The 26503-nt window shown below is 41.0% G+C and overlaps 1 protein-coding gene across 2 annotated transcripts; it reads left to right on the top strand.

Annotated features, from left to right (window-relative positions):
* The first annotated feature begins 595 nt into the window (after positions 1–595).
* nvl (nuclear VCP like) lies at positions 596–25188 on the top strand. 2 transcript variants are annotated; one of them, XM_067421803.1, is made up of 23 exons: positions 596–810; positions 2086–2156; positions 2234–2286; positions 4605–4692; positions 4771–4831; positions 4908–5078; positions 6397–6514; positions 6912–6988; positions 7061–7195; positions 7515–7616; positions 10055–10172; positions 10705–10849; positions 12676–12853; positions 15212–15433; positions 16660–16764; positions 19747–19809; positions 20468–20587; positions 22087–22186; positions 22260–22366; positions 22456–22532; positions 24352–24440; positions 24602–24687; positions 25029–25188. In XM_067421803.1, exons 1-23 carry the CDS (start codon positions 754–756, stop codon positions 25071–25073), a joined length of 2388 nt encoding a protein of 795 aa, XP_067277904.1. In that variant the 5' UTR covers positions 596–753; the 3' UTR covers positions 25074–25188. The 2 variants fall into 2 exon arrangements, with proteins under 2 accessions (XP_067277904.1, XP_067277902.1); XM_067421801.1 differs by having other exon boundaries at positions 6394–6514.
* Positions 25189–26503: the final 1315 nt, after the last annotated feature.

Here is a 26503-nt window from a genome sequence, read left to right as displayed (position 1 = left end):
CTTTAGACTAAAAAATGGTTTGGGGAAAAAATGGTTCTTTAAAGGCATCACTGTGAAACCCCATTTTTGGTTCTTCCTGGCACATCCATTTTTTAAGGGTGTGCTTACTAAAATGTACTACTGAACAGCATCCCATGTGTTCTTCTAGGAAATTCCACAAGCTGGACGGACCTCTTGACAAATAAATTCCTTATAAATTGATTTTAAAAACAAATAAATGCTACAAACACTTATTTATCTAGGTATTATGTCCACCCTGTTACTGTGTAAAACCGTAACAGGGTGGACAGTAACAGGAGGAACATTTTATGCTAAAGTCAGGCATTGCTACTTACGTAATGAACAACAAGCTAGTGCACTGTGATTACTGAAGAAGATTTTTAACCATAACATTAACCATAACATTTAACATTTATTAACCATCAAAATTACAATCAATTATCAGTTTCCGTTATCAGTTTAAATATACAACATTATGCCATGGGGACTCAAATGGCACCGAATGCTAGGAATGAGCCGAATGTGTCTCCAGGCCGGCAGGTGGCGCTGGCGTGTGTTGAGCTGCAGCGATCACCGTTTGTGCGTGTGTGTGTGTGTGTGTGTGTGTGTGTTCAGTTTCCACATGTACAAGCAGAAGCGCGATGCTAAAGATGGATCTGTAAACTTTGGCTGTTTTGTCTTTAGTGTTTCTTCCTCTCGTTTAAACTGTACATTAATATTGGACTGCCATCGTGTCTTCATGAGGGAGAAGCGATGAGGAACCGCAGCGTTTATAACACAGACCCAAGACTCAAACACAGAGTCCATCAGGTAACGTTACAGCTTTATTATTACCATGTTACTGTACAATAACTCAAAATCAAGTACTCTGAAGAAAGTGAAGACAGCAATGGAGGGAACAAATCAGATGAAATGTTCCCCAAAGAGTCTGTAATACTTTTAATGTGGCTACTTATTGATTTTAAGTTATTTACACCACAACATTACCTTGTTTATGTTTACGAAGAAAGTTTAAACATTTTCCTCAGATGGTAGTGTGAATGCCTGTATAAAACATGACACACACACACACTCATATATATATATATATATATGTGTATATGTGTATATATATATATATACACACACACATATACACACACATATACACACACCGATCATGCATAACATTATGACAGGTGACGTGAATAACACTGATGATCTCTTCATCACGGCTCCTGTTAGTGAGTGGGATATATTAGGCAGCAAGTGAACATTTTGTCCTCAGAGTTGATGTGTGTGAAGCAGGAGAAATGGGCAAGCGTAAGGATTTGAGCGAGTTTGGCCAGATTGTGATGGCTAGACGACTGGGTCAGAGCATCTCCAAAACTGCAGCTCTTGTGGGCTGTTCCCGGTCTGCAGTGGTCAGTATCTATCAAAAGTGCTCCAAGGAAGGACCAGTGGAGAACCGGCCACAGGGTCATGGGCGGCCAAGGCTCATTGATGACCGTGGGGAGCGAAGGCTGGCCCGTGGGGTCCGATCAAAACAGACGAGCTACTGGAGCTCAAACTGCTGCAGAAGTTAATGCTGGTTCTGATAGAAAGCTGTCAGAATACACAGAGCAGCTCAGTTTGAGGGCGTATGGACCGGCATAGCCGCTGACCAGTCAGGGTGACCCCTGACCCCGCCGAAAGCACCAACTGTGGCACGTGAGCATCAGAACTGGACCACGGAGCAATGGAAGAAGGTGGCCTGGTCTGAGGAATCACGTGTTCTTTTACATCACGTGGATGGCCGGGTGTGTGTGTGTGTGTGGCTTACCTGGGGAACACATGGCCCCAGGATGCACTATGGGAAGAAGGCGAGCCGGCGGAGGCTGTGTGATGTTTTGGCCAATGTTCTGCTGGGAAACCTTGGGTCCTCCATCCATGTGGATGTTACTTTGACATGCTCCGTTAGTGGAGTCCATGCCTCGGCGGGTCAGGGTTGTTTTGGCAGCAAAAGCACAAAAAAAATAATAATTTTAGGAAGGTGGTCATTATGTTATGCCTGATCGGTGTATATGGATGATTGATGTTCAGTTGTTATTCCCATATCTGTTTCAGTACCTGAAGACACACAATGACCCGTATGTGGATATCTCAGCCATGGCCTCCGAGCTTCAGCAGCAGTTCAGGTGAGTGTCCTGATGAATCTCCTCCAGATCCGCAGAATGACCATCAGTGAGTCTGAGATGTGCTTGTGTTTGAGCAGGACGGAGTACGGCCGCAGGAACCGGACCGCCTTCAGGATTCAAGTGGAGAAAGGTTGAATTTACCTGCATTAAAATTGTGCATTAGAGCAGGGTTTCAATCCCGGAGTAATAGAGTGCCGAAGTCATGACTTCACTTTGTAGGCCAACCCGGAAGTTAGCGGCGTATGGGTTCCCTCGATCAAAAGCCGATGCAGTTTCCCCAAAGACCTTTGGACAATCGCAAAAAATAAGATCTGTGTTCAACAAAGAGTTACGACCCTTACACGTTTAGTCTATCAAGATAATCTTTACAAGTGAATCCAACATGTATACCGCTTGAAGCCTAAATAAAGCCGTCAGATATTAGATGCTAACGGTGGGCTATAAACGGACTACAGTCGCGGATCCACGTCATCTTCACGCTTCCTCAAACTTTATTTAAAAACACGTTCGCTCATTATGATCTGCGCTCTGTATGAACACTTCTCCTCTTCTTCATGAGAAATATGGCCCATTCGTTTTTTTCAAAAATGTTAGAAACGAATTGCGTTTATGCGTGCCTCTCTGAGATTTGCTTTCTTGTTTGTTAATGTTTTATTTATTCGTTAATTATTTTGTTAGTTTATATAAACCTTAATATTATTGTCTTTGTGATTAAGATTAGGCTATTATGACTCATCATCGTGCCTCAAATAGACTTTAAAGATCATCTTTCACTGTATTATGTTTGACTGTATGTTTGCTAATTCGCCAGAAGAACAAAAAAATGTGCTTTTACCACCTCAGAAGCACTCACGACGTAAGCTATAGCCGCATCAATTTACAATCATATGTCCTTTTCCTTAGACGATTGATCATATCGAGGAGAGGAGCACTATAAATCTGGACATGTAGAACAGCGCAGCTTTCATTCGACGACTTGTGCTTCCATCTCGGGACAAAACACAACACTACAGTCTCTCCACAGAAATGAAGAACTGGTGATCGCTTACCTTAATATCACAGATTTCTGTGTACAACAATATTTTGGAAACACTACTATTTGAAAGGACTAAATATACATTATGTATATTAACTGAAAGGTAAACTTCTAAGAACGTGAGGCTGAAACGCGGGCTAGTTTTTTTATTTTTATTAAACATTTACTTACAGAATTCAAAAGTGAATGAAACGCGGGCTGGTGAGATCTCCCGTTTGTCACGATGACGTCTAAAGTCCCGGCCAAAGGATGTAGTCCCTTTTAGCAACACAAGCAGGTTAGAACGGGTGTGTTTTATGTCATAGATCAAAACGTGAAAATATTTAGAGGCTTTGTTAACCACAGACCTTATTTCAGGCGATTTAGCAAAAACCCATTCAAAAAACCCGTAGACTTTAGAGCGAGGAAACCGGAAGGGCTAAAATGCTAACTCACTTCCGCGTTTCGGCCTACAAAGTGACGTCATGACTTCGGCACTCTATGGGTGGTCATTTGAAAAGATACAATGTTAGTTTATTTATTAATATATTACATTAATAAATACAAATGTGATTAATATAAAAGGTTGTTATTAGAAATGTAACGGTAACAACGCAGCTCAATATATGAGCCTAAAGTCAGTCATAGTGGCTTTCATTTTCATGACAGTTTGATTTAAACACACATTAAATAATCCAGACATCAGTAACAGGTTCAGTAGAGTATAATACATATATAGACAGAATACCCTAGCAATACCATAGCAACCACCCAGAATACTTTAGCAACCACCCATAATACATTGGCAACGCCCTAGCAACTACCCAGAATACCTTAACCACACCCTAGCAACCACCCAGAATACCCTAGCAACACCATAGCAACCATCCACAATGCCATAGCAACCACCCAGAACACCCTAGCAACCACTAGGAATACCTTAGCAATGCCCTAGCAACCACCAAGAATATCCTAGCAACACAATAGCAACCATCCACAACACCCTAGCAATGCCATAGCAACCATCCAGAACGCCCTAACAACTGGCTCAACACACTAGCAACTGAGTGCTGAGTTTTGCACGTTTCTTCAGGAAATGTACATTCTAGTTTATTATTAATATTACTTATTTGTTCATCTATAAAATCGATTAGATTAGATTCAAATAAATAAATAAAAATGTGACTTAAATAAGTTTTATTAATCTATAAAAATTGAATAAATTATGTTAAAATAAATGAATTGTATCAAACACACCTGAAGATAATCAAGGTCTTCATGATTACTAATGTTACAGGCAGGCAACGTTCCCCACCCCTGGTCTAAAGGATTGATAACCCCTGCGTTAGAGCCGAATATGAGTGTTTTAATTCAGAGTGTTTAACGCTTCGATCTGTTGACCTCTGACCCGCTGTGTGTGTGTGTGTGTGTAGTGCATGCACTCATATGCAGCGAGTCGGACATCTCTGCTCTGGAGGACAATCACCTGGCCAAAAGAGCGAGACGCAGCCGAGAGGACGGGTATGAAGCCACGCTCTCAGGATTATTCCCGTTAGTTTCTCCCTCATCCTTCTCAAACTCTGGTGTGATCTGTTACAGGGACGACAGTCAGGTGACCGAGTGCAGCACCGACAGCGAGGACGATATCCTTGAGCATGAAGTAACTGCAGTCGGACTCCACAAACCAGAATATCAGCTCTGGCGAATGTGCCTAACGCTTGTGTTTTCATCCGCAGCACACCAACCTGATGAACAGCTCTCTGACCTCGCTCTACCAGAGAGGAGCGTCTCAGGTGGCCGGCGGATCGAGCCCTCAGAAGAGCGGTGGATGGGTCATCGATAAGACCGGAGACAGTCAGGAGAACATCTGCATTGATCTGTGTGAGGACGAGTCCGCCAGCGCTGCGGTGAGTACCAGCCGTCTGTGTTTAACTGCACAGCTGCAGGTCAAAGAGAGACCAAATGTAAATGTAGCATTCAAGTGACCCAATTCTGATGTTTTCCTTCCATGTAGCCATGAGGCAGAAAAAACTCACGGATTGTGATGTTCTAGTATTTTTTTGCCAACATACATTATAATGCCAAATTTTGGGGGATTTTTGCCCATTCTTCTAGAAGCTCATTTGTGAGGTCAGGCACCGATGTTGGACGAGAAGGCCTGGCTCTCAGTCTCCGCTCTAATTCATCCCAAAGCTGTTCTATCGGGTTGAGCTCAGGACTCTGTGCAGGCCAGTCCAGTTCCTCCACACCAAACTCCTCATCCATGTCTTTATGGAGCGACGCTTTGTGCACTGGAGCGCAGTCATGCTGGGACAGGAAGGGGCCGTCCACAAACTGATCCCACAAAGTTTTCAAACATGAAATTGTCCAAAATGTCTTGGTGAAGCATTAAGAGTTCCTTTCACTGGAACTAAAGGGTCAAGCCTAACCCCTGAAAAACAACCCTACACCATAATCCTCTCTCCACCAAACTTTACACTTGGCAGTCAGGCAAGTCCCGTTCTCCTGGAGACCACCAAACCCAGACTCGTCCATGGGATTGTCAGACTGAAGCGTGATTGGTCACTCAGAGAACACGTCTCACTGCTCTAGAGTCCAGTGGCGGCTGCTTTACTCCACTTCATCCCACGCTTTGCATTGCTCTTGGTGATGTAAGGCTTGGATGAGCTGCTCGGCCATGGAAACCCATTCCATGAAGCTCTCTACGCTGTTCTTGAGCTCAACTGAAGGCCACAGAAGTCTGAAGGCCTGGAGCTGTTGACAGAAAGTTGGTGATTTCTGTGCATTGTGACCCTCAACATGTGCTGACCCCCCTCTGTAATTTTACGTTGTCTATCACTTTGTGGCTGAGCTGCTGTTGTTCCCAATGGCTTCCACTTTGTTCTAATCCCACTAACAGTTGAGCGTGGAATATTTAGTAGTGAGGAAATGTCAGGAATGGATTTATTGCACAGGTGTCAGCCTATCACGGCCCCACGCTTGAGTTCACTGAGCTCCTAAGAGCGACCCATTCTTACACTAATGTGTGTAGAAGCGTCTGCAGGCCGAGAGCTGGAGTTATACACCTGTGGCCATGAAGAGATTAAACACCTGAACTCGGTGATCTGGAGGGGCGGCCCAATACTTTTGGCAGTATATTGTATGTTGGAAAAGGGTGAAATGACGCATTTATATTTGCACAGCAATGTCAGTGCCATGGATCTCATCCCAATGTGTTTACAGAAGCAGAGAGATCCATCGAAGCAAAGGCGATCGAAGAGCGGGAAACTGAAGAGAGTGAAGAAGAGCAAGCAGGACGAGGACGTGGACGCAGAGATCAGTGCCGCAATCCTGCCGAAAAAGAGTCAGTGAACCTGATCACACAGTTTCATTCTACTCATTAGAAGGGTGTATCTCAGAGTGTGTGGGGGGTATTTTAGGGTGTGTTCACACTTGGCATGTTTGGTTGGGTTAAAACAAACCCTGATGCGATTGCTCCGTTAGTGCGGTTCATTTAGAGACGCTTAGTGGTAAACCACTTAGTGGCCTTAAAATGCACTTTGCACCTTTTGCATCATGCAATTTATAAAATGTAAAAAATGTTGCTAGACTTTTTTGGTGTGTGGCCAGCAATTTTAGCGCAATATGACCCAGACATGCTTTTCTGATATTCACCCAAAAATATGATTTTGTTTTTTCTGTATTTATTTACGGGCATCAGTTTTTGTGTAATTAAGTGTTTTTTCTCATTTTATCTCAAGGTAAGGTCAAGGTCCATGAGCTCCAGTTCTCCGCTGTTAAGTTTGAGGATTTCGGTGGCAGTGAGGAAACCCTGGAGGTGAACTTCAGCTCTGATCATGTGTGTGTCCTGCTCACACACTGATGTCTAACAGATGCTTGTGTTCTTCAGGATGTGTGTAAGCTGCTGATCCACATGAGGCATCCGGAAGTGTACCAGCGGCTGGGAGTCGTTCCTCCGCGCGGGTTCCTCCTGCACGGGCCGCCGGGATGTGGGAAGACACTGCTGGCTCAAGCCGTGGCTGGAGTGAGTGACCGTGTGTGTGTCAGTGTCACTGCTGAGCGGGTGTGTCTGATGAAGTGTGTGTGTCACTGCTGAGCGGGTGTGACACACTGCAAAAAATGCTCTTCTTACTTAGTAATTTTGTCTTGTTTTCTTGTTTCTTTTGCCTGTTTTAAGCAAAAACTCCATCTTGATTTAAGAATATTTAGATTTTTAGACTGGAAGCAAGAAAAAAAATACTAAATAAGAAGAGTATTTTTGGTGTAAAGTGTATCTGTGAGTGTGTGTGTGTGTCACTGCTGAACGGGTGTGTCTGATGAAGTGTGTGTGTGTGTGTGTGTAGGAGACGGGTTTGCCCATGCTGAAGGTCTCGGCGCCGGAGCTGGTGTCTGGAGTCTCCGGGGAATCCGAGCAGAAGCTGCGGGAACTGTTTGAGCAAGCCATAGTAAGATTCAGACACAGGTGCACAACATAATCAATAACCATTAGGGATGCAGCGATGTATCGGACGATTTTTGATCAATCTACAACCATCAGCATATCGGCTATAGCATGAAAAAGGCCGATATAACAAACCGATGGTTTAGTAATGAACTGCGTGAAGGCATTGAGCTGTATATTGTCTGCTACATAATCCAAGATTACTTCAACTTCATTTATTTATAAATCACTTTCAACACCACAAGTGGAACCAAAGTGCTGTACAGGAGGTATAAAATAAATTTAAAAAAATAAGCACAAAAACAATACAAACATATGACATACACAACTTACAAAGCATTATCAAAAGCTAAGGAAAACAAATAGGTTTTAAGCGCACTCTGAAAAACACCCAGTGAAGGACAGGTCTTTACAGACAGAGGAAGGTTGTTCCAAAGCCTAGGAGCTGCCACAGAGAAAGCCCGGTCACCTTTACATTTTAAAGGGGGGGTGAAACACTCAGTTTCAGTCAATCTCATGTCAATCTTGAGTACCTATAGAGTAGTATTGCATCCTTCATATCTCCGAAAAGTCTTTAGTTTTATCATATTTATAAAAGAAATATGGGCTGTACCGAGTCTTTCCGGAAAAAAACGAGCGGCTGGAGGCGTATCGTGTGGGCGGAGCTAAAGAATGACGAGGCGTATCGTGTAGGCGGAGCTAAAGAATGACGAGGCGTATCGTGTGGGCGGAGCTAAAGAATGACGAGGCGTATCGTGTGGGCGGAGCTAAAGAATGACGAGCGCGCAGCTACAGCACGAGAGCGTCTGAAAGCTGACATCGTCAAGCATGGAAAAGAAAACGTTACCCTAAATAAACCACTGCTATCAATCAGATTCAACTAATACACATATGATCCAGAATCAGATCCGGAGGCTGAAATAAACTGAACAGGAGAAGCAGCAGCAGCAGGACGTCCGTCTCTGTGGTATGGACTGTATTTAGTGGCCTGTCGACATTTGTGTGTGTTTACTCGCAGTTTATGAGGACATGATTCGGTTTATGGACTATTGGATGAGACTAAACCTTAGTAGTAGCAAGCAAAACGGTTTTGCACGTCAGACTAGTGTAGCGTTATACAGAGAACAGCAATGGAGTCCGTTAGCGCATTTGAATGACGAAGCACGCTTTGTGAGAACGCTAGGTTTATGTTTGGGTGGTTTTCCAATAATCAAACTGACACCTATAGTGGTCAGCTAAACTAATGTATTTGAACACACACCATAGATCGTATGCTCCATTGATAAATTAACTAACGTTATACACGATCGTGTCGTTTACTGATGTTTACTCACGCGCCGATAGCCAACAGCACAGACATCTGAAGCAGTTTTACTCACCGCCTGCTTCCAAAACACGATCGTGAAGCTTTATCGCTGGGACCGCTCCGTCAAAAACACACTTCTTTGGTATGATTTGGTGAAGTCCTGACAGCAGTGGCGTGGAAATCCACTTTTGCAACGCGACTGAAGCGATGTTGTGAAGCTTCTCGTCATTTCTGCGTTCAAATCGGTTCAAATGCAGCGCTGCCTTCCCCGAATCATACAAATAAATAGGTAAAAAAATCATACATTGTGATTTCAGGATTTTTTTTTTTTTTTTTTTTTTTTAGATTATGTCTCTTACAGTGGACATGGACCTACGATGACAATTTCAGACCCCTCCATGATTTCCAACTGGGTCTGAAGTTGTCACGGAGTTTGAGCTCCCTCCAAAGATTCTCTATTGGGTTTTGATGACATTTCAAATAAGAGGGCCATTGACAAATATCGGCATCGATATCGGCCAAAAATTGTTTGTTAAAATCCGTATCGGCCCCAAAAAAGCATTTCGGTGCATCCCTAGTAACCATGGTAACAAACTACACTGCAAAAAATGCTCTTCTTACTCAGTCATTTTGTCTTGTTTCTAGTCTTAATATCAAAAAATTCTTAAATCAAGATGCATTTACTAGATAAGGAAAATGACAAAATATATTTTTTCTTGTTTTGTTGAAAATCAAATCAAAATGAAGAGAGTTTTTTCTTAAAACAGGCAAAATAATCTGCCAATGGGGTGAGAAAAATTATCTTATTTTCAGTTTGAATTAAGATTATTTTGCTTACCCCATTGGCAGATGATTTTCTTCATTTTAATATTAATTTTTAATAATTTTTTCCCAAAACAAGACAATTACTTTTGCTTGTCTAGTAAATGCTTCTTGTTTTTTAAGCATTTTTTATATATTTTGACTAGAAACAAGACAAAAAACTAAGACAAAAAAAGCATTTTTTGCAGTGTAGTGAATAGAACACAGGAATTAGGCAGGAAACAGAGAAGTATGCCTAAAACTAAGGCTAACGTGTGTCATAACCTTGTCTGCACATGTGCGTGTTTAATTGTGTCTGGTCTCTGTTCCTGTAGAGCAGCGCTCCCTGTATCCTGTTCATCGATGAGATCGACGCCATCACTCCGAAACGAGAGATCGCCTCCAAAGACATGGAGAGGCGGATCGTTGCTCAGCTGCTCACCTGCATGGATGGTGTGTGCTCCGTTCTGCACTGCCAAAAATGCTCTTACTCAGTCATGTGGTCGTTTCTAGTCTAAATTTCTAAATAGTCTTAAATCAAGATGCATTTACTAGATAAGTAAAACATCATTTTTCTTGTTTTCTTAAAAATAAAATAAAAATGAAGGGAGTTTTTGCTTAAAACAGGCACAATGATCTGCCAATGGGGTGAGAGAAATAATCTTATTTCTGATTGAAATCTTGTCTCGTGTTTCCGTCACAAACAGAAATAAGATTATTTTTCTCACCCCATTGGCAGATCATGTTGCCTGTTTTAAGTAAAAACTCACTTCATTTTGATATTCTTTCCAGAAAATAAGCAAAAATATGTTATGTCACTTTACTTATCTAGTAAATGCATCTTGATTTAAGAATTTTTAGATATTTGGACTTGAAAGAAGACTAAATGACTGAGTAAGAAGAGCATTTTTTGCAGTGTGAAGCAAGCTTTAGACCCTTGAGTGTGATTTAATTCACTGTTCCTGTCGTTTCTGGTTGTCTTTAGACCTGAACTCATTATCAGAGCCAGCTCAGGTCTTGGTCATTGGAGCCACTAACCGTCCGGACTCGCTGGATCCGGCCCTGCGTCGAGCCGGAAGGTTTGACCGAGAGATCTGTTTGGGGATTCCTGATGAGGGCGCGAGACTGAAGTACGTGTGTCTCACTGAACCGTTGAATCATTTGTGCTCAACTATCATATTTTGAGATGCAGTTAACCTGGTAACTGTCATCCCCTCTTTTTTGATAAAATATACATGAAAATTCTCATTCTAAAGAAGACAAATTAATGTATAAAGAAGTTTAAAATTACTGTAAATCAAATATATTGTACTAGATATTTAATATTTTATAGAAAATATTTGTTACAAAATAATTTGTATTCTAAAATTACTATCAAATCAGAGCCATATGTCAATTGGAAGTTATCACAACAGTTGAAGTTCCCGTGAGATTTTGTTTAGGCGCTGTACCACACAGAGCCACCGGGTGTCATTGAAATACCATAGATTTTTTTTATGCAATCTCCTGGATCAAATATATATATTTTTGTACAAATATCACAGAACAGTTGGCAGATATAGAACCGCGAGTCTCTGACTTTTCCGACGATGTGTGTTTTGTCAAGATTAGAAAAGGTTTTTATTATAAAGCGGTTAAAGCAGCACTAGGTAACTTTTCAACCTTCATAATATACTTTTTAAGACTCTTGTGATGATAAATCGACTTACAATAGGTTGAATGACACGTCTGCCATAGCCTGATGGGGTCTGTATCGTTTTTAATCGTACTTTTAAACTTCGGGTTTCGGGTAGTAACCCGAGAACAAAAAGAACTACAAAATTCGACTGCTTTACGGCATATACGTCACTTCCACCAACACCCACACTTCCTTACATTCGGACTTGCGAGCCCAACTTTGTTCGTCGGATAATATAGTCATGTCCGAAGCAGCACAGACAAATAAGAAAGAAAAGGTTTTGTTGGAGGAAAGCAATAAGAGGAAACGAGAGAGTGATGGGATTAAAGGCAGGACGAGGATCAGCATGTGACCAGCGTTTGCTCGTCGGCGTGAGCTGAAGGAGGCGTGCCCGACCGATGCTGTCCTGCTCGTTACGGTGATTACCGACCACTCAAACATTGAACTGAAGGATCATATAGATTCTGTAAAACGGTAACCAATAGACTACTATAATGACGCTGGCTTGTAAACGTGAGCATCGTGATTATTTGGCGTTTGAAAAAATAAAACCCATGAAATGATATTCATATGACATGCTGAAACATGCCACTGACTGTAACGTTACCTGGGATGAAGACATTTCCCACGCGCCACCAGAAGAACACCTGCATGTGAACTCCTCCTGCAGTGTTCAGGGGAACTGTTAGTGCTGCACCGACCCGCGGGACGCTTTTATGAAGTTATTTGGCCCGCACCGCACCACTGTATATATTTTTACAACCCGCCGCGCACCCGCGGCCATTAAATAGACATACGGGGTCCGTGGGTTATGAGACGAGCCACGCATCACTAGTTCAGGGCTATCAGGGTTGTCATGTCAACAAATGCACGCGCGATGGCGTCCCCTGATGGAGGACGACAGCTTACGACAGTAGTGGAGGACATTATTTTTTCCAAACTGTGGGGGGACCCCGAGAGCAAAAGTAGCCAAGTGCGGCTTTAAATAAATGTTGTAATATGAAACATGAGGATGCCCACTATAGGGGAGGAGCCTGCTAGAAGAATTTAGAGCACCGTTTCCATGGTAACGCAAGGTCCGATTTCAAAACAGGATGAATCTTGAGTTCGTAAGCTTCTGAATGATATATAGTTTATATAGTTCAACATTAGATCAGGATAAATGGGCCCACCGGTGGGCCAGTGACAGTTAACAGGTTAACCTAGAGGAACTATCATGGTTTTTTCTTTATTGTTGCTTTCCAAAAACAAAATGTATCCTTAATTTTTTCATCCTAGGATTCTGAAGACACTCTGTCGGAAGATCACGTTGCCGGAGGACTTTGACTACAGCGCGCTGGCGCGTCTCACACCAGGTTATGTGGGCGCAGATTTAATGGCGCTGTGCCGCGAGGCGGCCATGACCGCGGTCAACAGAATCCTGCTGAAGTCCAGCAGTGAAGACGGCACTCCGCTGGTACGGCCACACCGGCCTTTAACTTCATTAACCTATAGTTTGTTTAACTATAATATAACTTTTTTAATACGTCCTTCAATCGCTAACTTCCCTCTGTTGACTTTGCTTCAAAATGGCGGCTGGGATTCCCTTAGAGAAGTGCGGTCAAACGCAGTTCCTTTTCAATGATCATACTAGAGTAGTTGTTTTGGATTGAAGCATATGAAACAGCCTGCAGACACTTTATGGATCTGATCACATTATTTACAAATGTCATTGGCAACTCATTTTGAGGCCTTTACAAACGCATGCATTCATTATTAGGGCTGGGTATTGACTCAAATTTCACGGTTCGATTTCTATTCATAAGCTTTCGATTTGATTCAATATCGATTATTGTGGATATATATCTGACAGGCCTACAGTGCATGGGCAACAAAAAAACTAATCTCTGAACTAATGCTGTAAATTATGGGAGTCAGTTCATTAGGCTACTGTAATATTGAAGGTTAAAATTAAATTTGTATAAAAACAATTAAATTACACACAAGTCTGTTTTTATTATAATAATAGTTATAATATTAACTTTACAATTACATAATCACATTTCTAGTCCAATTTGTTTTAAAATATAACATTTTTAATGGTGGCTGTCATAAAAACTTGCCAGATTTATTCAAACAAAAATATTGAAGCTCAGTAAAAATGATAATGATGTAATAAGGTGCATATATTTATCAAAATGCTCCTCTGTGGAGTTAATGTTTCTAGCTGACAAATGAGTTTATGGACACTGGATATGATTTTTTGTAAATGGTAAATGTGATGTTACTGCAAAAAGTGCTTTTCTTGCTTAGTATTTTTGTCTTGTTTCTAGTCAAAATATCGAAAAATTCTTACATTAAGAAACATTTACTAGACAAGTACAAATTATTGTCTTGTTTTAGGAAAAAATAACTCAAAATGAAGAGAGTTTTTGCTTAAAATAAGATAAATAATCTGCCAGTTGAGTTAAGATTATTTTTCTCACCCCATTGGCAGATTATTTATCTTATTTTTCTCTTAATTTTGAGTTATTTTTTCCCCAAAACAAGACAATTACTTTTGCTTGTCTAGTAAATGTTTCTTGTTTTAATAATTTTTAGATGTTTGGACTAGAAACAAGACAAAAATACTAAGTAAGAAAAGCAAATTTTGCAGTGTACTGTTTTCCTGACGTCTCTTTCCACTGATTGAACGATTCCACGTGACATGAGACTGATTTCAATAAGTTGTCTGGTATCTTTAACTCACTCAGATGCTCATTCATGTTTATTTTACGCTGTAACTGTTATTAAAGCAGAGAGAGATGATCAGTCAATGTGCAATTCTGTTGCTGCTTCTCTGGAACTGAGGCGCTACAGAGATCTGTCCAATAAGTGCTATTTATTTTCTGAACTTCGTAATAAAATGGATGTAATTTGAAATCTTCGAGACTTTGTTTCATATCAAAAATGACAAAGCACAAAGATTATATAGATTTATTGGATGCGAGGGGACTTACAAAACAAGATAGGCCATTGATTCTTGATTTAAGAATCGATATCTGTTCATAAAAATGAGAATCTATAAAAAAATTTTTACCCCGCCCTATTAATTATAGTGTCCTATTATGCTCATTTACAGCTTCATAGTTTTGTTTATGTGGTCTACTAGAATGTTTACATCATTAATTGTTCAAGAAACCTATAATTTTTCTTATGATTTGCATGTTCACCCTCTTTTTAAATGCTCTATTTTATTTTCAGTTTCTTTAAAACCCACCTTCTTTAAAGCTCAGTCTGCTCTGATTGGTCAGCCGGCCCCAGGGTGTTGTGATTGGTCTAACGCTCAGAGCGTGTCGGAAATATAACCATTAATTATCATAAATAATTCATAAGCAGAATAAAGGGGCGGGGCCTGGTTGGGTTCGTTAGTTGTGTGTTGCTGGCGGTTGAAACTGGGACATTTCCCAAACACACTGGATGTGCTTGACCAATCACAACACACTGCTTCGGCTGTCCAATCTGGAGCCTATTGCACAAAACTAGGATAAGGGATTAAGCCAGGATATAAAATATATCTTCCGTTATGGTTCTTTGCGTGAGTGTGCCGTCAGGGCATGTTTACACGACAGCACTTCATAGAGACAGGAACTAAACAGAGTTACTGACAGACTGGGAAGAGAGGAGCCGCAACAATGGAGAATATGAGGAAAATAATCAACATTTAAGCAGAAAACCTGCTCTAGTAGAGCTCAAACACACTTTGTAAAAGGGCATAACAGGTCCTCTTAAAATATTTAGCAGTTTGAAATGGTAAAACACCAGAATTAAACACAAAATGTGATGTTCCTGGCAGAAAAGTGAGCTGGAGCAGCTGTTGTCATTGATCAAGAAGAACGAGTCTCTGAGCGAGGAGCAGCTTTCTGGACTCTGTGTCGCCATGTCCGACTTTAAGGCGTCGTTGTCCAGAGTTCAGCCGTCAGCGAAGCGCGAAGGCTTTGCCACCGTACCGGATGTGACCTGGGAAGACGTGGGCGCCCTGCAGGACATCCGTGAGGAGCTCAACATGGCCATCATGGTACTCAGTGTACTGTTCATCTTCTGGAATATCAGTCCATGCTCTTAGTTGAGAGTTAATGTGTGTTTTGTCTTGTTTAACAAACTCGTTGGTTTCTCCTGACTAGGCCTGTCACGATGATACATTTAGCTGGACGATAAATTGGCCAAGAAATTATTGCGATAAACGATAATATTGTCGTTCTGAGACCATTCTCAATCTAAAATAATGATAATGGCATACTACTGCAGGTACACCTTTTCAAAGGTCGATACATTTTTATTTCTAAAGACTATTTAACACTGAAAACAGAAAACATTTAAAAAATCTACAATAAATGAACAAAACAATAAAAGCAATGGACTCTCAGTCTGTTAACAAAAAAATGCACTTGAATAAAGGCCAAAAACAATAAATGAAACGGATGAAAACTGCAACGGCTGGTTGTGTTTTAGGAGCATATTATGGGCGGCACGGTTCACAAAACCCACGGTTCTGTTCGTATCACGGTTTTTGGTTCTGTACGGTTGTTGGTGTTTTTTCTTTAATCGTTAACACTCCAGAAATTTACTTCAGCATATGACATATAACTTAATTATCCACAATTTAGGATACGGTATTAAAACAATTGTTATATCATGTAATCATGCAGAAACTGAACTTGACCATCTCTGAGGAAAGCTCGGTGAGATTTTGATACAGTGAGAGAGAGGACATTGAAGACATGCTTTTCATTTATTTGGAAAAGAAGAAGAATGTGTATTGCTGTCTCTACAGGAACTTGTGTGCCTATTTAGCACCCAAAGATTGAACTGAAGAATTAACTTTCATTTATCAAACTGCCAACTTTAGCTTTAAGCCTCGTGTATACTCGACGCGAGACCCCGTTTCGTTTGGCGGTGTGCATGACAAATGTTGTAACTTTGCGTGCGGCTCCGCAACCCAAGAGCCGCGAGTTCCAGACGAATCTGGCCGAGTGTGACGTCTCATCACGCCTCAGTCTGCGCGTAGAGAATGAACTCCTCCCCAAACGAGCAGGTCAGCGAGAGATACGAGGAAACAAACAAACAAGCATTCAAATGGAGAATATCGCGGCCGCAAAATTATTGAGCTCATTTTTTTTTAATTGTGTGGTTAATTGATTTATTGACTATCGCGACAGGCCTACTCCTGACTCTGCTACTAAAGAAAGGTGAAGATGATGATGATGAAGGCCAGTTCTGACGGTTGTGTTTGTATGTTCCCAGGCTCCCATCAATAACCCGGAGCATTTCAGGGCTCTGGGTCTCAGCGCCCCGGCTGGAGTTCTGCTCGCCGGACCGCCCGGCTGTGGAAAAACCCTCTTAGCCAAAGTGTGTGAGCTTTCCTTTCATTCTGCTTTACCTCAGTTTGACCTCAGTTCTCGTACATGTGTCGTAACTGATTTAAGTTGTGCGATAAAAGTTGCCTCTGCCATGCTTTTAATGGGTGTTTTTGTCCTTTATCAACTGCATCAAGCACTAGAGCTCTGCTTTAAAGGGGTCATGACATAAGAAATCTAATTTGCCTTGATCTTTTCACATATTAGAGGTCTTTGTTCCATTAAAACATCCGGCAGGTTTCATAGCTTAAAATCCTACTCATTATAAACAAAGCATTTATTTAATCAAGCTAAAAAACGACTTGTTTAGATATCGCAGAATCTGTGCCGTCGCACAGGCAAGTAATTTGCATATACCTGCCTCCAGAGCAAGACATCGTCCAATAGATGTACACCATTGCCCCATAGGCCCCGCCCACTGGCGCTCAGTCGCTTAACGGCTGACATTTGCCTACGCTGGATGTGAGCATTGCGTCAAAAGTATACAGCTGTGTGTTCAGTTTCTGACAAACTCTACACGCTTGTGTCGACAACAGGACAAATAGAGTTTAAACAGCTGGTTTCTGTAGATATTTCAGAAGGTGATTTTCAGTGTCAGAAACCAGCGAATAGTTTATTATTATGGCGTCCTGGATCATGTCGGAGGATTATGTTTGTTCGGAGCATCTGACAGCACATTGTTATGGAGAGTTCATGAAGAAACTTTTGTTGACAGATGAAGCATCTGACAGCAGCTGCCATCACAAACTATAAGTAAATGACTGCAGTATTCTTCATAAATGAGGGTTTTTAATGGACAATGTTTTCAAAAACACTTAGTAGTGAGTGGGCGTTGATACTGTTTCCTATGCAATGACATCAGCTAATCATAACAGTGGCCGTTTACTGACAAGCTTTAAAAACAGATCATTTCAGACAGAGGGTCAGAATGAAGGGTGAAAATAATAGTTTTTCTGCAAACATACATTTGTGCAAAAAACTTTAGAAGTAAACGTCATGGAATATATTAAAATAATTTCGTGACCTCTTTGAGCTGCATTTCACTCTGGTTCCCTCAACAAAACACAATATGTGATCAACAAGCGTTTGTGTGTGTTTTATATGTGACTTTAGTTGATCTTCATCTGAGAGATTTACCAACCCTTCGAGTTCCAGGAGTGTTGTTTTGATTCCTCTCCTGAGTTTCCTGCTCGACGACAGCACAGTTCTCATGTGATTTTGTTCATTTTAATTATTATTTGAATAGGGACAGTATAAAAAACATTCTTGAAAACTGGAAAAATGTATTGTACATAGAGAGATAATTAGCATATCGGGTCCTTAGAAAGGCTTTTCTAAAAAAAAAAATATATATATATATATATATAAACGGAAAATGTTCAGCTAATATAGCGTAATATACAAATGCATGTCTATATCACCCATTATAAGTAGGGGTGTAACGATTCGTTTTAACAATAATTCGATTCGTATCACGATTTGAGGTTGTCGATACGATTCAAGGACAATATTGGTTCATTTAGAACGATATGATCCGAAACGATTCAGTAACTTTTAGCCAAAAATTTAAATCAGTCTGACTGAAATAAATACGTGCAGGTGAAGTTTCCTAGACTCCTGTTGTTTCTTTTAAAGGTAATCAGGTATCAATTAATTATGGATATAAACAAACAAGTAAACAATTAATGGCAAATGTGTTCATATTTTATTTTAATAAAGTGCATACAACAGTTTATGTTGAATTAACAGGAAGTTAACCTTTTCTGCTCTCATTCTCAATAAAAGTACAGTAAGTGCAACCAACATACTACTGCTACTTCTGCTTGTTTTTCAACATATAAATATTACAATATTAATATCACAAATAAAGGGCAACTAACATATCTTCAGGTTTAATTTACAGTAGGTTTCCCTGCTACTTTTGCTGTTGTTTTTCAACATACAAATAATACAAATATAATATTAATATCAAAAATTAATTGCAACTAACCTCTCTTCAGGTTGAATGAGCAGTGGCTGAACCTGCTGCTACTACAAACAGCGAGAGACGTATTTACAACAGCTCCGTCTTTACTAAAGTCTTTTCTCACACTGGACCGCAATGCTGGCTTGATAAGTTCCCACTCGTTGGCTTCTGCTCTGTCCTCTGCTGTCAGGACAAATCCTGTCCGCGCTGTGTTTTTTCTTTGCACGGCTGCTGGCGCGCGCGGCTGACGTCACATATAGGCAGACCGAGTAACGTTTAACGCCTTTATCATTAAAAGTGCTAAGAAAAAGCATCCATATAAAGTCTGACGTGCTTAAATCAAATGCCAACCAACTTGCCGAGCACAGATTGATGTAGTTGGATCATAGGAATATAAATCGCTCATCGATGTAGTAGATGAATCGTTACAGCCCTAATTATAAGGATGCTTCCAACCCTGGCAACATGTATAAATAGTTAAAGCAAACATGTATTAAATTTAAATATGCGCACAGCTCTGGTTTGTTTTAAACCAGGGCTTTACCGTCGGTGTAAAAAACGTAATGTCATGCATTACTTTTTGTGCAAAAAAAATGCAAACTCATTTGGCAGCACGTTCCAGAGTCTCTTTACAGGAAAGGCTCTCCTTGTCTAGTTCTAGTAAAATCAGTTCTGCTATTTCCACTCGCTGCACTCCCAGTGGTTCTGCTGATATTATTCTGTCTCTTTATCAGTTTACATAAAACAGGTGGTGCCTTAGTGTGCAGACATTTACCAATCAAACATATTCCCTTTTTTATATGACTGATGCCATCGGTTTGGCATAATATCCATTATATTTAGAGCCCAATTATACAACAGGTTTTTAGTTATGGAATCACTTGTTTTAACTTGAGTTCAAACTGTGTCTCTTCACGCTTTAGGACATGGTTTTATATACAGCATGGGTTTGTTTTTCTGGCGGGCTCTGTTTTCTTCCATCATCCGTCTCTCTCTGTCTCGTTGCAGGCTGTTGCTAATGAGTCCGGCCTGAACTTCATCTCGGTCAAAGGTCCAGAGCTGCTGAATATGGTGAGATTCTCAGCCACCATCACAGAAAACATCACATTACTCTCAGGTCAAAGTGTTGGTCATCTGTGTGCACTATTAAAGATGTCAACGTCACATTTCATGACTGATTTAAAATTCAAAACTAAATGGGCACAATAAATACTATCTGGTATGTTCACCGATAAGCCATAAGATTATGTCCTAATGTGGTGTTGGTCCCCTTGACCCGTCGAGGCATGGACTCCACTAGACCCCTGAAGGTGTGCTGTGGTATCTGGCACCAAGATGTTAGCAGCATATCCTTAAAGTCCTGTAAGTTGCGAGGTGGGGCCTCCATGGATTGGACTTGTTTGTTCAGCACATCCCACAGATGCTCGATCGGATTGAGATCTGGGGAATCTGGAGGCCGAGTCAACGTGTTATTCACGTCACCTGTCATAATGTTATGCTCGATAGGTGTATATCAAATCTTTTTGCATTACAGTATAGCTGTTTTTTAATAATATCATGGGAATTAAACTTTTTTGCATTTATACGTTATTGGAAATTTAAGTGAGGTGCTTGATTGTAATTAAAATAATGTCACAATGCAAGAAAAAACTATTAATATAATTCTATATTTCCGTTGTGACGCAGACATGTTCGTTCATCAGGTGTGTTGTGTGGTGTGTGTTTGCAGTATGTGGGTGAGAGCGAGCGAGCCGTCCGGCAGGTCTTCCAGAGAGGCCGTAACTCAGCGCCGTGCGTCATCTTTTTCGATGAGATTGATGCACTTTGTCCCCGTCGCTCAGAGCATGAGGTGAGAGCACAACCACACCAGATACATTAGCGCTTCTCAGATGGTGCGTTTTGACTGTCAGTGTCGGTTTCATGCCACAAGCTAAACATGAACCAATCATCTCTTCTTTACTACTAGTTATCCACAACTTTCCCGAGCTCTGACCTTTCCCATGATCGCTATGGCAACGTAGAACACGCCGGTAACGAACTTCCGGTTTACATTAGTCTGTACTGTTATCAGCTAAACGCTTGGTTGTATTATGAGGATTCAGGAGTAGACTTTTACAACAACGCTTCAGGCAAAATGATCACATGTCCCAGATGGTCGCATGGATCTTACAATAACTTACTAATATCTGCAGCACTAAGAGATTCACCCGAGTTATGCGGCGCAGACATTTTGCCACTGTGTGGTAGGCTCGGCTGTTCCTATGATCCACGCAAGAGTTACCTTCCGTCCATGCGCCTGTAGATCGATTTTATTTTATTATAAATAAAGGTTTATTTGTTTCTAGTTAATTTTGTTAAATATTTCTACTTTGCGGGAGTCCCGCAAAATAACTTTATTTTCCCGCGACACGCACACAATAATATCTTGCCACCCGCATCGGCATTCACCATCAGATATGATCCCGCGCCGCACTCGGTTGTGCTGGGTCCCGCGGGAGTGCATGTCTTAACGTTAGGTTGTTAGAGCGGTCTTGCTACACAATAAATCTGTAAATTATTGAAAACAATAAACATACCCCTTGCAAAAAAGTATACAGTTGTACAGCAGTATTTTAAACAGGCTAGGTTAAACTATTATATTATATAAAGTCAATAATTAAATTTACAGCAATGAAATGTTAATTTTTATTACAATGCACTTAAATTAATTGAAGTTCATGCATCTATTCTCATGTTGATTAAAAAAAAGTCTACTGACAATGTCTGACATGATTCAACAATTACAAATATTAAAATATAAATATTACTTCTACATCACAATTCTTGAGTTTATTGAAGCTCGTTAGGGATTGAGTGAAGTGCGAAGGGTGCTAGCAACATGTCAACAGGGTCCGTTTATGTTGCATGGTTTATGGAAACAAGTAACGTTAGGTTTCTGAGGTGAGAAACCCAGGCGTTCGGCGGCGCTCAGCGCTCATTAACCCCAGCGAGAGCAGCCTTAACTCGGCTCGTCCTTCTGACGACTGCCGCTGCCTGGCAGAAGCCCCTCCTATGACGCAAATTCGCGTCTGTTGTGTAATGAATGAAGCGAATGGAGTCAAAATGTTCACGCGTCCATGTTCACGCGAATAGCGCTATTTATTCGCGTCACTCGCGTCTGGTGTAAACGCAACATAACTGTAATGTGTGCTAAACTGGAACTGAGATACCGTCAACCGGAAGTAATGAGTGTCATGTCATGGCGACGCCCACTAACACTTGCAGGAAAGTTGTGGATAGTACCAAATAAACGCTAGTTAGATGTGATGAAGAGTTGGTGATGAGGTGTGTGTGTGTGTGCGCTGTCAGTCAGGAGCCAGCGTTCGTGTGGTGAACCAGCTGCTCACCGAGATGGACGGCATGGAGAACCGCCGGCAGGTGTTCATGATGGCCGCCACCAACAGACCAGGTAATCAAGAGTAATGTTTGTGATAATATTGAGATGTGTTTTTAATGCGTGTATGACTCGACTCGTGTTTTAGATATTATTGATCCGGCTGTGCTCAGACCAGGACGACTGGACAAAACTCTGTACGTGGGATTGCCGCCCGCCGCAGACAGACACGCCATATTAGTCACCATTACGAAGGTAAACACTGTTTAACCAAACGCTCTACGAACCACTGTAATGGTGTGAGATGGGTAATCTTTGGATTTATGAACTCTTTCATGTTTTAGGGTGGCACTAAACCTCATCTAGATCCAGATGTCAGCCTTGAGGAGATTGCCCATGATGCACGTTGTGAGAGTTTTACGTAAGTTTGTAAAATGTTGTTAATTCACTACTAGGTGGCGCCGGTCTGAAACTTCTCAGACTCTTTCTGGACATTGGCTTTTATCGACCCATACCAAGTTTCGTATGTGCGTTCGTGATATACATCATTTTACTACTAAATTCAAAATGGCTGATATGCTGCCCCAAATCTAACGAAACCACTTTTATGATTTTTGGGCAAACTGTTCAGAAGTTAAAAGCAAAAATAGCTATTTTTCATATCTGCACCAGTAGGTGGCGCTGCGCTGAAACGCTGTATGCAGCCTCAAGTCATGCGTGTGCTCACGTGTACCACGTTTGGTCAGAATATGATAAAGCATTGCAGAGATACAGACATATGTCTATTTTCACAAGTGATACGTAAAATTTGTTTGCGCGTTATTTAGAAACACTTTGATGAATCGACTTGAGTTCCACAACTTTTATTTGGCATTCTCTAAAGATGATCTGGTAAAATTTTCGTGAATATTGGATAAACTGTATAGAGGGAATGCATCGACGTCACTTTCCCGCCGTAACGCCCCCTCAGCCGGGTCTGAGTGGAAGAAGAGCTGCTGCGTGACTGGAGGTAATGGAGGAAAACACAAGTAGAGCAAACGATCCTTACAACTTACCAAAGATTCAGTGATCCATGGATAATGATATGCAGCCAGGAATCGTGTTTTCCTGACATTTTTAGGAGCCTCATTTCGACAAGAATGTTTATAACTGTCATTCATCACATTTTTCAAGTGAATCCCGCATGTATATGTGGACGGGTCAGTGTTTTGAAGCGTGTAGTGGTGGTAATATTCTTTATATTCACTAAAAGCTGTCACTCATTCAATAAACGCAATCTCACAAAGTTCCGCAGTGACGTTGGTATACAATGAATCTCTTATTTTCACAATGTCTGCACTTACAGAGGATTGCTGCGCGTGTTTAACTGAACTCAGCGCCTGGACAAGCGCTCGAGCGGTGACTGATTCCACATTGAACACCTGTGATTGGCCAATTCCGTTGCAGAAGTCCACAAACATGTCTGTGATTGGCTACATTACTCACCGAGGCGAAACACGTTGGAAATGTAATCATTTGACGAGTGCAAATACAGATACACACTGGATCTATTGCTAGCTCCTTTTCGCTGATAATATGCAATTATTACAAATTCTTACAGAGGATTACAAATCCTAGACAAGCAGTTATGGGCAGCGTTTCACTCTAAAAGCAGACGCTGCAGCAGGTGGCCGTGGTTAAATTACACGCTATTATCAAGTCCGTCTCAAGCTCAGAACAGCGATGACTGCGGTCCGTGGACAAGCCTCCCCCTTCTGGCGCAGGGCTGGTTTTGTGAGTTTTCGCTGCATTCGCGCTGTAAACCAGTGCTGACAATGACGTCACGTGCATTCCCTCTATAGAAAGAGTTCGAAAAACTGTTTTTGGAAAATCCAAAATGTTGGACATTTTTATGACGCAAAATGGCGTCATATGGTGCTTTCGAACCAGCATGAATTTTGTTTCTAACCATTACAGTTCAAAAGTTATTAGCATAAACATGAGTGAAAGTTTGGACAGGTGGTGGCGCTAGAGGGATTGATTTAGAGACTCCAAAATTAGTGTGGTTAATGTTGGGAATGCCCTCTATCAGTGTGCCTAATCTCAAAACTTTCCCACAATCGGTTCTGTGGACTGCCAGAGACTTCCACCCTCCGGTGCTCGGCCCGTAATGTACAATCATCGGCTGTTTCCGATATGGCCGCCGATATATCAGGCATCGCTGCTTTCTGAAAGCTGAAGTGTGTTGGATTGTGTTTCAGAGGTGCAGATCTGTCGGCGCTGGTGCGAGAGGCGAGTGTTAACGCTCTGAGAGTTCACCTGAACACAGGACCACCACAAACACACTCAGGTAACACACACACACTCACTCCCCTAAATCTACCCATCACAGGAAACATTCTGCATTTTTACATGTTCAAAAAAACATTCATTTTTCACACACACTCACTCTCTCTCTCTCTCACACACACATCGCGTCAGAAACACTGCAGTATGATCCTGTGTTTTCAGTTACAGAGCCAGTGAAGGACATCACAGTGAGCCGAGTTCACTTCGAAGACGCCTTCAAGAAGGTGCGACCGTCCGTGTCCAAGAAGGTAAATGACGAGAATAAGACCAGATTAATGATTCAATGAGCATTTCATCTTTTTACTTACCTTATATACCTGAATATAAGACGACCCTCAATATAAGACGACCCGTCTATATGAATCGATAGTAGAGCCGCTGTAGTGAGATGGGCTTTGTAACGACGTCTTTAGTGCCTTTATGGGTCTTGAGAGAGGAAATGACATTGGTGTCAATGAAGGCCTTTCTGAGCCATCGGATTTCAACACTAATATCTTCATCTGTGTCATTTTTGGGTGAACTAACCCTTTAAAGGTTTGTCCATGTTGTTGGTTGCTTTAATCGTGTGTTATTATTCCCCTTTGTGCAGGAACAGTTAATGTATGAAAAACTGAAGGAGACTCTCACAAGATGACGACCGCTGATGAACTGACGGAGTGTGTGTGTGTGTGAGGGAAGACTCACCTCATGAACAACATTTTTACACGATCAAACATTTAATGAAATATGCAATAAAGTGTATACATGAAGAGATGGTTCAGAAAGTGTTTCATCAGGAACTACATGAGATGATGATTACAGTTACAGACATTCTTGAAAAAGTGAGCTTTACAGCTTGTATACATGTACCCTTTTTATAAAAGATTGAACTTTATAGTTTTTTTGCCTGCTGTTGCCCTAAAGCTCTCACTGAATCAGGTCAATCACAGACGCTCAACAGGAAGTACATTAGACTAGTACGGCACACTCTGCTGAAGCGCTTCAGAATGATGCCATATCCTTCAGATCTTGTGTGTATAAACACAGTACCGGTCAAAGGTTTGATGGTCAAATAAACTTTATAAAAAAACAATCCCTTTTGCTCTAAAAGCTTGTTCAGTTAAATGCTCTTATGTGTACTTACCTTAGAAAGTACTGTGAAATATAAAGTAACTACAGGAGATAAGGTTAGGTTTAGGATCAGGGTTAGTACACCGTTACTGTAATTACTATGAGTACATAGACTGTATATGGAGAACAGGGGCCTGCGAGGTTCAACTAACTCAGAGTTGACTTACCCTGAGATGGGAAACTACTCTCGGGTCTATAAGTAAGTTTAATTCTTATTTAAGTTTAATTTTCATGGTATCCCACAAGCACAGAAAGAACGGGCAGCAGCTAAAAATAAAATATAAAAGCATAATTCAATCAAGTAAAGCATAAAAGGTTCATGGGTGTAGGTTTCAAGACTCTACAAACATTTGCCATATTATATAAATATAATTCAGTGTCTCATAGTCTAATGCTCTTTTCACATAATTAAATGTTCCCTGATCCCACCTGTTACATTTTTGAATATAATACGTTTGCAGAAAGTGTGATGGGAATATAGCTGTCAATGCATCCAACCACTGGAAATCCTACACTGCAAACAAATGCTCTTTTTACCAGAGCTGGACAAAGTACACAACTCTATTACTTGAGTAAAAGTAAAAGTCCTATTGGTCAAATATTACTCCGTTACAAGAGAAAGTTGTAAAAACAGATTTTTACTGGAGTAAAAGTACAGAAGTATTTGTTTTCAGAAGTACTTAAGTATCAAAAGTAAATTTCCTTCTTTATGTCAGTGCATTATTGTATTATAGTTGTATAAATGCACATTATGCCATCATGGTTTAAGCCAGTCAATGACGCTCCATCTGACACACTAGCAGACGACTAACTTAAACTCATTTAAATACTTGTAGAAAAGTTACAATGCTATTTATAAAGCTGCTGTCACTTTAAGGCAGAACGCACGGATCCAATACACTGATACACATCTGATATTCTCACACTTTACTCTTCTCTTTCTCCCAGACGTTT

This window comes from Pseudorasbora parva, chromosome 17 (assembly GCF_024679245.1).
Source record: "Pseudorasbora parva isolate DD20220531a chromosome 17, ASM2467924v1, whole genome shotgun sequence".
In the NCBI taxonomy this organism is placed as follows: Eukaryota; Metazoa; Chordata; class Actinopteri; order Cypriniformes; family Gobionidae; genus Pseudorasbora; species Pseudorasbora parva.
This window is presented reverse-complemented; position numbering and strand designations above follow the sequence as displayed.